At 48.5% G+C, this 16,200-nt stretch overlaps 2 protein-coding genes across 11 annotated transcripts; one reads left to right on the plus strand and one right to left on the minus strand.

Moving 5' to 3' along the window:
• Window positions 1-5,982: 5,982 nt before the first annotated feature.
• Window positions 5,983-8,271, minus strand: LOC136498116 (uncharacterized). Of its 10 annotated transcripts, XR_010769518.1 has the most exons (8): window positions 7,779-8,271; window positions 7,262-7,305; window positions 7,134-7,193; window positions 6,952-7,034; window positions 6,797-6,844; window positions 6,648-6,705; window positions 6,382-6,466; window positions 5,983-6,303 (listed from the first exon to the last, which is right to left on the minus strand). XR_010769518.1 is itself a non-coding variant. In XM_066494056.1 (7 exons), the coding sequence occupies exons 2-6, from the start codon at window positions 7,296-7,298 to the stop codon at window positions 6,691-6,693; spliced, it is 243 nt and encodes an 80-aa protein (XP_066350153.1). In that variant the 5' UTR covers window positions 7,299-7,305; window positions 7,779-8,271; the 3' UTR covers window positions 5,983-6,303; window positions 6,648-6,690. The 10 variants fall into 10 exon arrangements, 4 of the variants coding, with proteins under 4 accessions (XP_066350153.1, XP_066350151.1, XP_066350150.1 ...); XM_066494056.1 differs by lacking the exon at window positions 6,382-6,466; XM_066494055.1 differs by lacking the exon at window positions 5,983-6,303 and having other exon boundaries at window positions 6,311-6,527.
• A 5,014-nt stretch (window positions 8,272-13,285) lies between these two features.
• On the plus strand, window positions 13,286-13,900 carry LOC136495740 (uncharacterized). Its single transcript, XM_066491586.1, has one exon. It carries the CDS (start codon window positions 13,286-13,288, stop codon window positions 13,898-13,900), a length of 615 nt encoding a protein of 204 aa, XP_066347683.1.
• The last annotated feature ends 2,300 nt before the right edge of the window (window positions 13,901-16,200 follow it).

Genomic DNA, 16,200 nt, shown 5'->3' on the forward strand with positions numbered 1-16,200 from the left:
TGCCGTGCAGAACTATACTAGTAGGGTAATCTCTCCAAGCGGTTTGAAGGCCCTACCAGGTACCACACCCCAAAAGGAGGAGTCGGAGGGTGTGAGATCTAACAAATTGAGGCCCAGCTCCTTTAGGGCTCCGGCGAAGAGGAGATTTAGAGCGCTCCCACCGTCGACGAGCACTTTTCTAAAGAGCACCTTCTGGACGGTTGCATCGAGGACAAGGGGGAAACCCCTATGTAGGGAATATCCGCCCACTGGTCGGCCCTACTGAAGGTGATGGGGACCTTGGACCATGGGCGATAGCTGGGGTTGGCGGTGGCGTCTTTCGTAGTGATGGAGAGCACCCGTCGTGCAGCGAGCTTCCATTCTCTTCTGCTCTTAGTAGAGGCGAGGCCCCCAAAGACGGTGGCGACCACCTTGTCGTGGTCCTAGAAGACATTGTTGTTGCCCCTAGGTGGTTGGCGACCTCCAGCTCCATCGTTGGTGTCGTCATCCAGCTTCTTGTCCTAGAACTCCTTAGCCAAACCGAGGCAGTTCTTCATCTTGTGTTTGGCATTCTTGTGAAGAGGGCACGGGCCATCAAGGATCTTTTGGTACTGTTCATCATAGTTGCGCTTAGCGTGAGGTTGACTGACGGTGGCGACGATGTGGTCTGGCCGACGGCGGTGATTTTGGCTAGGCCTAGGTCCTTCTATTCTATCACGACCGCTGTCACGATGGTAGCTGCGGTCGTCGGGGCGGCGGTCGTTGTGGCATCGGTCATTGGGGCGGTCATCGTAGCGGCGAGATGGGCGATGAGTGCCCGCATCCTCATTGAAGCGCACCTCGGCTTCCTCGGCGCTGGCGTACTGGTTGGCCATAGTGATCATCTCGCCGATGCCAGTGGGTGGCTTGCGGTTGAATTTGGAGCGAAGCTCGCGATGGTGGAGTCCTCGGATGAAGGCGGTGATGACCTCAGCTTTCGTGATGTTGGGAATATAATTCCTCATCTCGGAAAAACATCGAATGTAGCTGTGGAGGAGCTCGGACGGCTTCTGGTTGATGTGGTTGAGATCATGCTTGGTGCCCGGCCGAGTACACATAGCCATATAATTGTCAATGAAGACTTTTTTCAGCTCTTCCTAGGATCCGATGGAGTCCGGGGCAAGGCTAGTAAACCAGCTCATGGCAGGTGGCGTAAGCATGACGGGCAGATAGTTTGCCATGACATGGGTGTCTCCTCCGGTAGCACGGACAGCGGTGGCGTAAGCCTATAGCCACTGTGTTGGATTCATCCTTCCCTCGTAGGGTTCAACCCCAGTGATTTTGAAGCCATGGGGCCACTGAAGTGTTCAGAGCGCCCTCGTAAATGTTGGGGGCCCTTCGAGGTTGTGGTCGGTGTCAGCTACAGCGTTGTCGGCATCGATCGGCTCGAGAGCTGAGTCCGGGTTGCCGTACTCCTGCTCGTACTCCTGGCGGCGACGCACTTCGTCTTCATGGCGACCGAAACGATGTTGCTCGATACGTTGTTGTGCATCCCAGAGGTTGCTGAGGTGCACTCGAGCATCCTGTTCGACCTCCTGGTCGTGTTGGCGATGGTGTTCGGTGCGATGGCCCCCGGCTCCCCCCTAAAGAGGCAGCGACTGGTCGGCGAAACGGCTTTGACTAGGGCGGCGATTGGATCTCAGCGCAGCTGATCAGCGAATCGTGCTCGTAGAGCACGAAGGTCTCTGATCCTCTCGAATCTCATTAACCTGACAGTGTGCTGCTTTAAGCATGGCGGTGACCTTGGCGAGCTCCGGCGTTTGTGGGAGGCGGGTGAGCTCATTGGCGGCCACTGCTAGATTAGCGCTTGGAGTCTTGAAGACATCATGGCCGTCAATGCAGAGAAATTCTTCGTTGAGGTCACGGTGGAGCGGGAGTGGCCTTTCTTATGAATCGAGCCGATTATTCCGAGCAACCTCGGCCCTCGCAATGGCTGCCTCGTTTTCTTGACGCTGTGCGTGGTTGACATTCCGGTTCTCCCGAGCAACGTGCTCCTCCTCAGTTTCGCTGTTCCGAGGAGGGCTGTCGATGCTGACGTTGAAGATCGCACCACCCCAGAACGGTGGGAGAAGGAGTTGCTCGGAGAAGGTTTTGGTGAGGGTCTCCATAGAGCCCTAAGACTCGGAGCTTGGATTTTCCTCTGGGATGGTCTAGAGGGACACTCTGGGGCACCGGCCTAAGTGTAGCATGTTGACGGCTAGCGGAAGCTAGACGGCGATCTGGTCGGTGAGTGGATGGGTGCATCCCACCTGGTCGACGAATTCGCCCCTCAGGGCGTCTTGGTAGTTGGCGGCAACATTGGTGAGCCCAAAGGGTAGCGCCGCAACTCCTAGAGTTTTCCGAGCAGCCTCCAGTAGATTCGGATCGGAGGGTGGTCGGTGTTGAACCAGAGCATCTAGAGCCGATTCGGCGATGGAGAGACAATCGGCGAGTTTTAGACCGACCCGATGGATGGAGTCGATTAGATCGTCATTGTTGATCTGCCTCCTCTGGTAGCGAGGAAGTGGGCGGTGGATGGTTGATGAAGGCGACCTCAGAGGTGATTCTAAGATCAGATCTACAGATGCAGGTGCGGGGGTGATCAGCAGAATTGATCTGTGCCGGCTCGAGGAGCTCTCTTACTCCGTCAGCGTTGATGATCCAGGAGATCGATCCGACCGTGAAGATCTGGCTGGACTACAGGAGGGATGAAGAGGCTGTGGGAGTGACAAAGAGCCTACAGAAAAAGTCATCTTGTTCAACAAGGAAACAATACGCAGGCCCCTACCTGGCGCGCCAACTATCGACAAAATATTGTCGGCAGTCCTCCGAGGGGTATCCCATGAAGGTAGATTGATCAACAGAGGAGCGTGAGATCAAGAATAAGAGGGCAACAGAGACACATGAGTTAGACAGGTTCAGGCCGTCAGTATGATGTAATACCCTACTCCTGTGGTCTGTTGGTTTGTATTAGCTATCGTATGATATTGCGTGTCTTTGAAGGGGTTCCCTGCCCACCTTATATAGTCCAGGGAGTAGGGTTACAAGTCCGTTAGATCTAAGAGATAACCGGAAAGTAATAACTGATTACAGGAATCCTGGGATCATACATATCCTAACAGATCTCGTAGTATCTTCAGGATATCTTTCGGATGTCTTGCGGGAGGCGCCGAGCAGAGTCGTGCCCCGCAAGGCTTCGTCTTGTGGACTGGGTCGCCACTGGGGGCGCAACCCATGTGTTCTGCCATGGGTATCTGAGGTCGTACCTCCCACACGGTGGCACCGCCCTAGGGTGGCGGTGAGCACCCGGCCATCTTCCCGAATACCCCGCTTCTTTGGATTTTTATGGCGGTGCACCGCCCTTAGGGCGGCGGTGCCCATAGCAGTGACCAACCCCATATCACCAGTCTCTAGAAGAAAATGGTGGTGGCACCGCCCTCCTCGCGGCGGTGACCGGGCGATGCACCGCCCTCATGGCGGTGGTGTACACCGAAAGCACCGATGCCCGCTTCACTTATCCTGAGTCTCTGCCATGTCTAGGTGGGCACCGCCCTAGGGGTGGCGGTGCCCCTAGGGCAACTCGCTGCTCTTGGCCTCCTAGCCTGTCACCGCCACAGGGGTGGCGGTGCACCGGACAAGGGGTGGCGGTGCCCCCATGGCAGCCCCTCAAGCCGAGTTTCACCTCCTTTTCTTCACCTTTCTCACCACCTTTGCAAATGTGCTAACACTCCAAGTGTTTCACCATCACGTGTAGTGTGTTAGCATTTTCACAATTATTTTTCAAAGATCAATCACTTTCTCATCGAATGTGCACTAGGCCTAAAATGCATATGCATGTAGTGGCACTAGATGATCGAGTTGTTCGATAAGAGCTCCCCTCTTAATAGTACAATCATCTATCCTATTAAGTTTCACCTTTGCCTTCAGCTTTTTTGTTTTTCTCTTTCTTCTTTTCCAAGTCCAAGCACTTGATCATAATGGTCACCACACCATCATCATGATCTTCACCATTGCTCCATCACTTGGAATAGTGCTACCTATCTCATGATCACTTTGATAAACTAGGTTAGCACTTAGGGTTTCATCAATTCACCAAAACCAAACTAGAGCTTTCACAAAGGCGAGGCAGCTGCCACTCCTAGAGCCACCCAGAGATGATACGACCCACACCGAACGTACACCGCCCGCGCTCCCCAAGAGGAGCAGATAGATAGCGGCGCAAAGCATATCGCATATCCCGGCATCCAAGCGAGGTGAGCACCTTCTCTTGAAGTGCCTGGGACTAATCGGTGGAATGTCATCGCCGTCGATGTTGGCCCTGAAGGCGTACGATGAAATCTACAGCGGTCACCCCGGTAATATGTAGACGCTACGTGACATCTTCACTATCAGATTCGGAATCAGAGAAGCGTAGAGCTGTATTTCATCTTCGTCCCTCTAACCAAACGCAGAACAGAGATGTCCCCATCCCTCAACCAAACACCTAATTGGGACCATCAAATTCCAAAATGCTAGAGTGGATCCAAGCGAGTTCAAGGAACGGGAGAACGAGGACGGGGATGGTTCTCCATTTCCATCACCACAAACCTGATGGGACTAGTATAGTGGCCGTACTAACGCCGCAAGCCTGATTTTTCAATTAATATATATATATATATATATATATAATTCAAGTTTTCATGTGCATCCCTAAAATCACGCCGTGGCGTTAGCATGGGCACTGTACTAGTATACTTTATAATCTTAGACAGAGCCTTCGTTGAGTATCGCAAGCAGAGAAAGGTGCATAGATCTTTCTAAGGAGATGTCACAATAGATCGTAAGGACATGTTTATCCTATCACAATCGTCAGCCAAAAAACAGTGCAAGTTCTAAGTGATGCGCGCAATGCACCAGTACACCGATGATGATTTATCGGCCGGAGAAATTGTAGTGTGTATACTTTACATTTCATATAAACTAGGTTCGTGCCCGTGCGTTGCTACGGGACAACTAAATTTTTGTACTAAAAACACACGGATCGCACGATAATGAGGTAGGCATCACTGCAGGATTATTGGTAGTAAATACCTAACAATACTGATTCCAATTAATATATTTGTGGATGGCAAGAGTGATTCCATCTGCGATTTGCTAATTGGTGCACTGCTTTACTGTTTGAACCGACACTCAGGAATTTTTACTTCCATTTGAACTCAGTTGTGCCTGTGCTTATCTGCAGTATTATCTACTTGAGATGTTTGGCATGTTTGTTTGTTTTGAGTGCCACTAACTGAAATGAAGCGGAAAGCAAGAAAGTGTGCTCTCTATTTCTCACCACATTATGAAAATTTAGAACCTTCTATAAACATTTTGTCCTCTGCTAATTTCTTGGCTTTTTTTTTGTCATGAAGGAATTTTGGCCTAAGTTATTGTGCACAAGATCAAACACGGACCGCCAAAACCAGCATCACTGCAGGATTATTAGTAGTAAATACCTAACAAAAAGAGGACCTAAGAGCGATCAGCAACGCGATCTACACCATGTTTGCTTGATCATTTCTGTGGCTTATAAGCCGGCTGATGCTGTTTTGTTGTGAGAGAAAAACACTGTATCATGACTGATAAGCATGGCTGATATGAAGTAACATCTTTGTGATATTATTACTGACAAAAAAAAAAAACAAAGGCATCGCCAGCTCACCAGTTTGCTTCACACTAACACCACCCAAACTCTGCAAACACCATAAGCCCCAGAAAATGGTGCGCAAAACCGGGCACACCACACGTAGGCAGGCCCCGGCTCGCACACACGCACAAAGAGATCGATCAACCATGCCACCAACACGAAATTAAGGCAACCCACCAAGATAAGGGTACACTGACTTGAGTCTATTTTGGTATGCCCAAGGCAAGAAGCAAATAGCTAAGGTGCTCTTAGCCAAAGAAAGGTAAAACAAAGAGTAAAAATAAGAAACAACACTATCCATGAAGTAAGGTTGAACATACAGGCAAAGATCAAGATCCTCAATATTGATCAAAGCACCATTCAAAGCCATCAATGACTTGCCAGGAGGAACCATCCGCTGATTTGCAAAAAAAAAAATACAGCACAATGATGTTCCAACGATCAATGGCTTCTGCTCTGTACCTAATAAACCCCACCTGGCCATCTGCTCCTTAGCTCCCGATCATCTAGCCTCCCAAGACAGCAACGCCCTCCCTCAACTCATGCCGGAGATGCATTAGCAGTGCAGCCGTGACAACACGTGAAGGCTCATGGCGAGGTTGACCAATGTTTCTCATTGAAGATTTGTCAATCATCCTCTGAATCATTAATAAGGGATGGTCTTACTATATAGAGGTTGCTTTTCTCTATCTATTTTTTTATATCAAATGCATTACTTTATCGTTAAAGACATCATTCATCTTTCTGTCTCCCATCCCATTAGTGCTGTAGATATAACAACAGCTTATAGCTTCAGTAAGACTGAAAATAGCAGGTCAAATTGCCAAGTCCTTAGTTCATGTATTTTGTTGTTTGCTCCCTCCTACACATGCACACCATACATAGCCTAAGGAACAGAACAAATCTGCTACTCTGCTTCTTGTTTAAAAATGCCCATACAATTTTTTTTCTCGAACACGTAAAATGCTCATACAGTTCTCACCTCATATGCTAAAAACAGAAACGTGGCTTGATCACAGTTAAAACTACACTTGCATATCCTGCTTCAAGCACAATAATTTTATGTGTTAGTATTGGGGCTCATGTAATAAAAGCCAAGTTACCCACATCATCATTCCTTTTCGCGGGCACCTCTTGCTCGTTGCCCCTCGCCTCAGCTTTGGCCGCCTTCTCATGCTCCTTATCCTCAGTAGTATATATAGTGCAAAACAAGAGAGGGAAATCTTCTCAAAATCAAGAAACTGGAAAGTTCAGAGTGATGTTTCATTGAAATGAAGGTTTCTCACCTCGAAGCAGACAGTGCAATTGGGATGCATTGCTCTTTTGACACAGCAGTGGGAATCCTTCATGACATTGTTGTAGCAACACCCTGTTGGATGGCGACAAGGGAAACAGGGGTGCAAATAAAATCTTTGTTGCACAACATGCAATGGAATATTAGCAGAAAGAAGTTTGTGCAGAAACTTACCACATTTATCACAGTGAAACAAGTTTATCACACTGAAAAAAGTTATCTGCACCACCAGTTCTGAACAATTAGTAAAAGTTAGACTTTTGAGCGGTAAGTGGAAGACTGCCTGTCGGTATGGTAGTTACCTGCATATGGCACATCCATCACAATGGTATTGGTCATTTAAGACCTGGAACATAACAGTGTTAGATTAGGAATCACAGTGTTAGACTACATGTTAAAATCAGGCATACAAGCATACTGCCCCAAAAAAAACATATACTCCAATATTTTTTTTAACATATCAACATAGCAACTCATCCATATTTTCTAGAGAATTCTTTGTTATCTAGAAAAGGTAGGAATATTTAGGTAGCCATTATATGCCAATACGAAAAAGAATCAGGCATATATACTGTACTCTCAAAAGAAAAGAATAAAATGTGATTGCTTTAGCCGATTGACATCTCAAATTCACTGCTAGTCTGCTACTATGTCCAGGTGCACCTGTTGGGGCACATAACTTGATCTAGATAGCAAACACGACACTAATCATATCCAATTCCAGGTCCAGGTCATCTATTATGCAGCAGTCAGATCTTGTTCAATTAGATGTAAAATGGAGAGTAATAGGGGGAGATGAACCGAACAAAAACTATGCACCTTGGCATCGTTGTGGCATTGGCGGCAGCAGGGCGCCATGACGCTGCAACCTTTAATGCGCACACCTTTTGTCAAGGCAGACACAAGAGACGTGCGACGTTGGCCACGGCGCACGACAGCGAGGACAGCGGGCCGCTCGACGGCGAGGACCACCTGTGTTTCCGGCGTCGTGGAGGGGGCGGCATGTCCGGCGGCCGTACGTCCAGCCGCCTCGACGGCAGGGCAGATCGTGGAGGCAGCGGCGGGTCCGGTGGCGTCGAGACGGTGGCGCGGTGGCGTCGTGGCGTCTGCCGGCAGCAGGCGCTGCTTCGCAACGGGGAGGGAAAGGAGTCGTCGGCGTCGGCAGATTGGGGCGGGGCGCGGACGCGGATTGGGGCGGAGCGAGAACGACGGCGCGGGTCCTTCTCCTTCTCGGCGAGGCGGCGGAATGGTCTTCTCGGCGATCGGTCGGCCGCGAATCGGGGACTGAGGAGCGCGGGCGAGGACGACGGCGCTAGCGCGAATGGCGGAACCCGTGTCTTTCCTTTTAAATATCGCAAGGGGCGGCCACGCGTCTGAGCGGACGATGGACCAAGTTGGGAACGTCGAACAAAAAAAATCTTCACGTTTTGTTCTTTTTTAGTTGTAGGAGATTCATTAATTCAATAAAACAGACTATGGATCTAAATTGACGACCCCGATTAATTAAGTCTTTGCTTCTAGCTAGGATTTTTATGTTTCTAATGGTATGTAAATCTCTCCTATTATATTCAATTTAGAAACTATGATTTTGACAACCTTGCCTACTGGTGCCTTTTAGGCTGAATCACGTTTTGAGTTGAGGCAAAATTGTCTCAATCATTTGTTGTTCATTTTTTCTTATTTTTTATTTTAAATTGCATTTTCCGGAACACCATTGTATTCATTTGTTTTCAGTAATGCATTGTTATAATGATGTTAATCTCCAAAAATTACGGTATCATTGCAAATGTAAATATTTTATCTCTGTTTATTGGAATACATATAGTGGCCCACAAAACATGTTCAGCGTGTTTGGTTGGTAGACTGCACAGTAAATTTCAGATGGTTTCGGATGATTCAATAGTATTTTGTGAGAGAGAATAAGCTGAAATAAGCTGAAACAAGCTGTAACATGACCAGCTGAACACCATAGTTATCTTGTGAACATTTTTGGATTCCAATGCAATGCACTTGCATTCACCTCATTTATTATTCCTTGAGTGACCTCGTGACGGTTGCAAGGAATGGATAATCCTCATGGATGGCTCAACGGCAAAGATAGTGCTAATTAAAGGATGCACAATCACTGGTACATATATCATTTGTAGGGGTGGCTCAAGATTACTTGTAGGAGCGGTTTGGTCAGCCGCCCCTAGCAAACCGTCTCTACAAATCATGCATTTGTAGAGGCGGTTCCCAGATCACCCATACAAATCGATTTGTAGGGGCGCCTGTAGTACCAGCCGCTCCTATAATATCTATTTATAGGGGTGGTTCAGTCTAGAACCGCTCCTACAGTACATTTTTTCGTCAAAAAAATTTAAATTTACAATTCAATTTCGACCAGAACACTGTTTGTTTCCGCGTATTCTATCAACGTTCGCGTTGCCGAACGCCCTACGACCAGCGTTCGCGTTGCCGAACGCCCCGCGACCAACGTTCCGAACCACGTTCGCTCAAGAGTATTATATAAACTACAAGGACAAGAGTATTATATAAACTATAATTACAAGTCCAATTCACAAGAATATATACAATCCATCATTAAATAGACATAATTCACAAGGTAAAACCAATGTCAAATTCCATACACATTGTTATCAACATCCTAGAACTAGCCTTTCAGTCTCACGAAGGTGTTGGTACTAAGAATTTCTACCTAAGTCAGACTTTAGGTCATGGTAGGCGCCTTTGACGTGTACAATCTGGTCCAATATGAAGTTGCAAAGGTCGCCGACGAGCTCCAAGAGTTGGTCATCCTTGTATGGGTCTCTTTTCATTTTTTTCTCTTCCTTCCACTACAAGAGAACAAGTTTCGGTTTAGTATTTCATACCATGTACGAAGTTTTTATACTACGGGTGAAGAGGTTCAAACTTACCCTTAAGGGGTGTCTCCTGTAGGCACTGGTGTTACTCATCATAGAACATATATAGTATCCACAATGTACACTCCCATGCTTCTACTTGGGGCACTGTGTGTTTTGCATATGAAAATGTTAAGTAATGCTTTTGACAGCCATGTAATGGAGTACTGAAGAAGTAAGTTACACTTACTGCACATAGTGTTTTTATAGTCAGCTTTTCCTTTCTTGCTGGATCATGCCTTCCGTGATGTTTAGTGACATAGTACCTAAATGCCATGTTCGAATTATTTTAGCAAACACAACTTGTTAGTATCCAAAAGTGAATGTTACAAGTATGTATACAAACATATAAGCTAATAAGGATTATCGATATGTATACGTCTTGAGAATCGATATGAAGTCTTTGTATGTCACCGGGTCCCTATCTATTGAATCAAAGACCCATGCCATGCTCCACCCGACATCGATGCCTATACAAATCCAGTGGTTGCTACATGAATTTAATCATAGAACTAGATAAGCTCTTTTGCATCGAATAAAATATATCGGACAAAGCTTTAAGTATAGAGTTGAACTTACTCGAAGTTGTATGGTAGCCATATAGTAGAGTGTTGTTGGAGAATTTGGAAAGCCAGGGCAATGTATGCCGCAACCTTAAGGGACTCTTCCCTTAGTTTCACCGTACGGATGTGCTCTTTCTCCCGAAGAGTCTTTCCAGCAGCTAGCTCTTTGGCATCCAGTAGCCACTGTTTAGGGTAATTAAAATTTGTTTGTGCTATAGCTTGAGGGTCTATATACCTGGCTTTCACACTTGGCATTTGTTTGACAATGTGCACTTGCATTCTATAAATCACGGCGTGGGTTAGTTACAACAAAATTCAAAGATTACATTCATATCATATCTGGAGGACAAGGACTTACAAGCACCACGTGCGAATTAGATTCATCTCTATTGCTCCGAGGTGAAAGCATGTCTGCATATCATTGAAGTCAAAGACAATTTTCCCGACTGGGCTTCTAAATGTGCCGGTGGGGAAGCATGCTTATATGAGGTCTATGCTCGTTGGGAGAACACGCAAGTACCAATCATGGAACCTTCTCATTCCAAGTGGTAGGCGCTGGATGTCCTGGTTTGGTAGGAAGGGCTTGCCTCTTTCATATGTTTTTGGGCAATCCTTTGACCATTTGATGGCATCAACATTTGGATACTGCTTTGCTATTTGGTGGAGTTTGCTAGTGACGGCCTCCTCAGAACCCCGTGATGTGACTTTTTTAACTTGGTTCTCAGGCTTGAACTGGTCATGGGAATACCACTTGGACACGGACGAGACGTCTTTCATCGGAACATAAATTGGTCTTATGGTGATTGGATGCTTCTTTCAAAGTTCCCATTCAGGCACGTCCTCGTCTTCTTGTGCATCACCTTCTTTAGGAGGCACTCGTTGTTCATGTATCGGCTGTGCTTGTTGAGAAGACTGTGGCATCTCATTATGCACTTGCTTGGTACGAGCTGGAGAAGGCACATGCTCGCTAGGAGGTGGGAAGAATGTGGCATCTCAGGAATGTGGTGGTCGCGAGACAGTGAAAATATCTCCCTGACCTCAACAACTCGCTCCAAATTTGGGAGAGGGGAGGCGGCGAAGAAGCAGTCAATATAATGTCCCGTTTGTGCCAGAGGATGAACTACCCCATTACGTCTCCAAGTAACACCAGCCTCTCGGGAGTTGCGTAGTCTATCCTCCATTGCATGAACTCGGGCTTCACGGTATGCACCTCGACCCTAGTGTAGTCCGGCGGTATCTTATTATTGTGGTGTAAGCCACTAGGAGGATGTGCCACACCCGTTGCCACCTCCATCACAATGTTTTGCCAGCCGCTGAGAAACACCAAGATGCAACTAGTTGGTTCCTATATGCGATCGACGGGGGTTGTGGCTGCAGTGGAATCTTGGTTGCTAGGAACTTTCGGAGGGCTGCCAACTAATGTCAGTTCACCCGACAGCGTCATTAATATCCGTGGCTCCGTAGACAATTCTTGCTCCTCCAACGCCTTCGCAACTAGAGCCTTTACTTGGAGCTCAAGATTAGTCTATCGGTCCCTGTCATGTTTCTTGTATATGTGTCTGTCCTCTTCGAATCCTTACTTCCAGGTCGTCCTTTTCCCTAGCCCCTGGTGCGGCCTGTGTGCTCCTTGTTTCCCAAGCCAAAGCTAAGTTCGTCCCTCCCTCTGGAAGGATTGAATGAGTCCTTCTCCTTGTCTGCAGCATATTTTAGTATGCTTGATACTGCCTCTTGGGTCACCGGCTTATCAAACTTAAGATTACCGCCGGATGATTCTGTAGTCCTCGCATATATTCAATTCCTTGAGCATATTTAGTTTTTCTTGACTTCTCATAACACATAATAAGCAATCATATATAGCTTAGACCACATTGAGATCAGTGTAAAATTTATTTCATAGAGTATATATCCCTCCAAAAGACAAGCACTATAATTTATTTTACAGAAGCCTCGGTGATCGCTGCATGGGAGATCTAGAAGATGTGAAACGACAAGGTGTTCCAAAGAAGAGAGCCGTGCCAAGCGGGCTTTGTAATTTCAAAAAATCAATGTTTTACTCAGTCGGTTAGGTTCAAGGCAGATCTTAGGTCAACCTTTTACTTTTGGTTAGATGCTTTCGGTTAATTCCCTCTGTAAGTTTTTGTACTTCCTTTAATTTATAAAAAGTTTTCACCACTGTGGGGATCTCTTCCACAGTTTTTGCCGTAAAAAAATATAATAATTTATTTTAACCATGGAAACACAGGAACACTGTACTAGTAATTTATTCAATCACGTACAAGTCTGTAATAACACGAACATCAAAACATGTTTGTACCTGATCGACAGAACATTGTGCATGACATGCATGCTTGACACATCTACGAACACAGTGCGAGAGCCCGTGCGAGCAGACCAACATATTACATATATATATATAGAGAGAGAGAGAGAGAGAGAGATCCAACGATACGGATGGGAGGATGGTATGTGTGTGGACGCGTTATTAACTTGGTTACTCGATCGATGCAGTGGCCAGGCGGAACACAGTGACCCTTAATCGATCAGCGGGCAGGAGAGGCCGATAGGAGGCACATCCGTGCCGCCGAGGAGGAGGCCCAAGCTGAGGGGCACGTACAAGTTGACGATGCCGGGGATGACACGGGCCCTGATGGCAGTGCACACGCAGGTGGCGGCGTCCAAGCGGGTCAGGCCCCAGAGCAGCGGGCAGCACTGCTTGTCCTCTGGCCTCGGGATGAACAGTCCCAAACCCAGCTTGATCCTGACAAGGCCGTTCATCAGGTTGGCACACATTCGCAGCTTCAATGCATCGATCGGGCAGGAGGTGTCGTTCCCGGCTGGTGGCGGTGGTGGGGTACTGAGAATGGTCAGCAGCGGAGTGCTAGGCACGGTCGGTGGTGGCGGTGTGCTAGGAACAGTTGGCGGTGGGGTGCTTGGGACGGTGGGCGGCGGAGTGCTGGGTACAATTGGCGGTGGTGGTGTCCCTGGGATAGTTGGTGGTGGTTTGCTCGGTGATGGTGTGCTGGGCACGGTTGAAGGTGGTGTGCTTGGGACGGTGGGTGGTGGAGTGCTTGGGATGATGGGTGGTGGTGGTGTGTTGGGGACGGTTGGCGGTGGGTTGCTTGGTGGTGGGGTGCCCAGGATGGTGGGTGGCGGAGTGTTGGGCAGGGTCGGTGGTGGAGGGTTGCTAGGTATGGTCGGCGGTGGGGTGCTGGGCACTGTGGGCGGTGGAGTGCTGGGCACGGTCGGCGGTGGAGGGTTGCTAGGTATGGTCGGTGGTGGGGTGCTGGGCACTGTGGGAGGTGGAGTGCTGGGCACGATCGGTGGTGGTGGTGTGCTAGGGACGGTGGGTGGCGGAGTGCTTGGCACGGTCGACGGTGGTGGTGTGCTAGGGACATTTGGTGGTGGAGTGCCAGGCACGGTCGGCGGAGGCACTGTGGGTGGCGGGGTGCTTGGAATGGTGGGGGTGGAGTGCTAGGTACTGCCGGTGGTGGTGGGGTGTTTGGGACAGTGGGAGGTGGAGTGTCGGGCACGGTCGGTGGTGGCGGTGCATTAGGGGCCGTCGGTGGTGGGGTGCTAGGCACAGTCGGCGGTGGCGGCGTGCTTGGGATTGTGGGCGGTGGAGAGTTGGGCATGGTTGGCGGTGAAGGGGTGCTGGGTACAGTCGACGGTGGGGTGTTTGGTGGCGGGGTGCTGGGGACTGTGGGAGGTGGAGTGCTTGGCACGGTCGGTGGTGGTGGTGTACTAGGGACAGTGGGCGGTGGAGTGCTAGGAACCGTTGACGGTGGCAGTGTTCTAGGGACAGTGGGTGGCGGAGTGCTAGGCACAGTTGGCGGAGTCACTGGGGGTGGTGGTGTGATTGGAGTGGTGGGGGTGGAGTGCTAGGCACAGTCGGTGATGGCGAGGTGTTTGGGATAGTGGGAGGTGGAGTGTTGGGCACAGTCGGTGGTGGTGGTGCATTAGGATCGGTCGGTGGTGGGGTGCTAGGCACAGTCAGTGGTGGCGGTGTGCTTGGGACAATGGGTGGTGGAGTGTTGGGCACGGTTGGTGGCGGCGGTGTGTTTGGGACGGTCGGAGGTGGGGCGCTTGGAACGGTAGGCGGTGGAGTGCTGGGCACGGTCAGTGGCAGCGTGGTGGGCATGGTGGGTGGTGGCGGTGGTGTGCTTGGGATGGAGGGCGGTGGCATGTTGGGCACGCCCAGTGGTGGTGCGGTACTTGGAGTGGTAGGCGGTGGAGTGCCGCACTACGTCAAAAAGCATTTCTAGGGGCGGTTGTAGACCATTTGTAGGGGCGGTTTGCCCAGCTGCCCCTACGCAAGGGTCTCTACAAATCATGCATTTGTAGGGGCGGTTCCCAAGCCGCCCCTACAAATCAATTTGTAGGGGCGGCTGGTGTTTCCAGCCGCCCCTACAATCTATTTGTAGGGGGGCTCTTATTACCAGCCGCCCCTACAAATCAATTTGTAGGGGCGGCTGGAAACACCAGCCGCCCCTACAAATATATTTGTAGGGGCGGCTGTAGTACCAGCCGCCCCTACAAATAGGTATTTGTTGGGGCGGTTCAATCTAGAACCGCCCCTACAGTTCGTTTTCCCACAAAAAAAAATCAAATTTTCAATTCAAAATCGCTTTGCCGGACGTCCCACAACCAACGTTCCGAACCACGTTCGCGTTGCCGAACGCCCCGCGACCAACGTTCTGAACCGCATTCGCGTTGCCGAACGCCCCGCGACCAACGTTCCGAACCGCGTTCGCGTTGCCGAACGCCCCGTGACCAGCGTTCGCGTTGCCGAACACCCCGCGACCGCGACTACAAGCATAAGAGTATTCTATAAACTACAATTACAAGTCCAATTCACATGAATATATACAATCCATCATTAAATATACAAATTCCATACACATTGTTATCAACGTCCTAGAGCTAGCCTTTCAGTCTCACGAAGGTGTTGGTACTGAGGATTTGTACCTAACTCAGACTCTCGGTCATGGTAGGCACCTTTGACGTGTACAATCTGGTCCAATATGAAGTTGCAAAGGTCGCCGACGAGCTCTAAGAGTTGGTCATCCTTGTATGGGTCTCTTTTCATTCCTTTCTCTTCTCTCCACTACAAGAAAACAAGTTTCGGTTTAGTATTTTATACCATTTATGAAGTTTTTATACTACGGGTGAAGAGGTTCAAACTTACCCTTAAGGGGTGTCTCCTGTAAGCACCGGTGTTACCCATCATAGAACATATATAGTATCCACAATGTACACTCCCAGGCTTCTGCTTGGGGCACTGTGTATTTTGCAGATGAAAATGTTAAGTAATGCTTTTGACAACCATGTAACGGAATACTGAAGAAGTAAGTTACACTTACCGCACATAGTGTTTTTATAGCCAGCTTTTCCTTCCTTGCTGGATCATGCCTTCCATGATGATTAGTGACATAGGACCTAAATGCCCTGTTCGAATTATTTTAACAAATACAACTTGTTAGTATCTAAAAGTGAACGTTACAAGTATGTATACAAACATATAAGCTAATGAGGATTGTCGATATGTATACGTCTTGAGAATCGATATGAAGTCTTTGTATGTCACCGTGTCCTTATCTAATGAATCAAAGACCCATGCCATGCTCCTCCCGACATTGACAGGTATACAAATCCAGTGGTTGCTGCATGGATTTAATCATAGAACTAGATAAGCCATTTTGCATCGAATGAAATATATCGAACAAAGCTTTAAGTATAGAGTTGAGCTTACTCGAAGTTGTATGGTAGCCATATAGT

The sequence above is a fragment of the Miscanthus floridulus genome, chromosome 12, assembly GCF_019320115.1.
Source record: "Miscanthus floridulus cultivar M001 chromosome 12, ASM1932011v1, whole genome shotgun sequence".
NCBI classification, from domain to species: Eukaryota; Viridiplantae; Streptophyta; class Magnoliopsida; order Poales; family Poaceae; genus Miscanthus; species Miscanthus floridulus.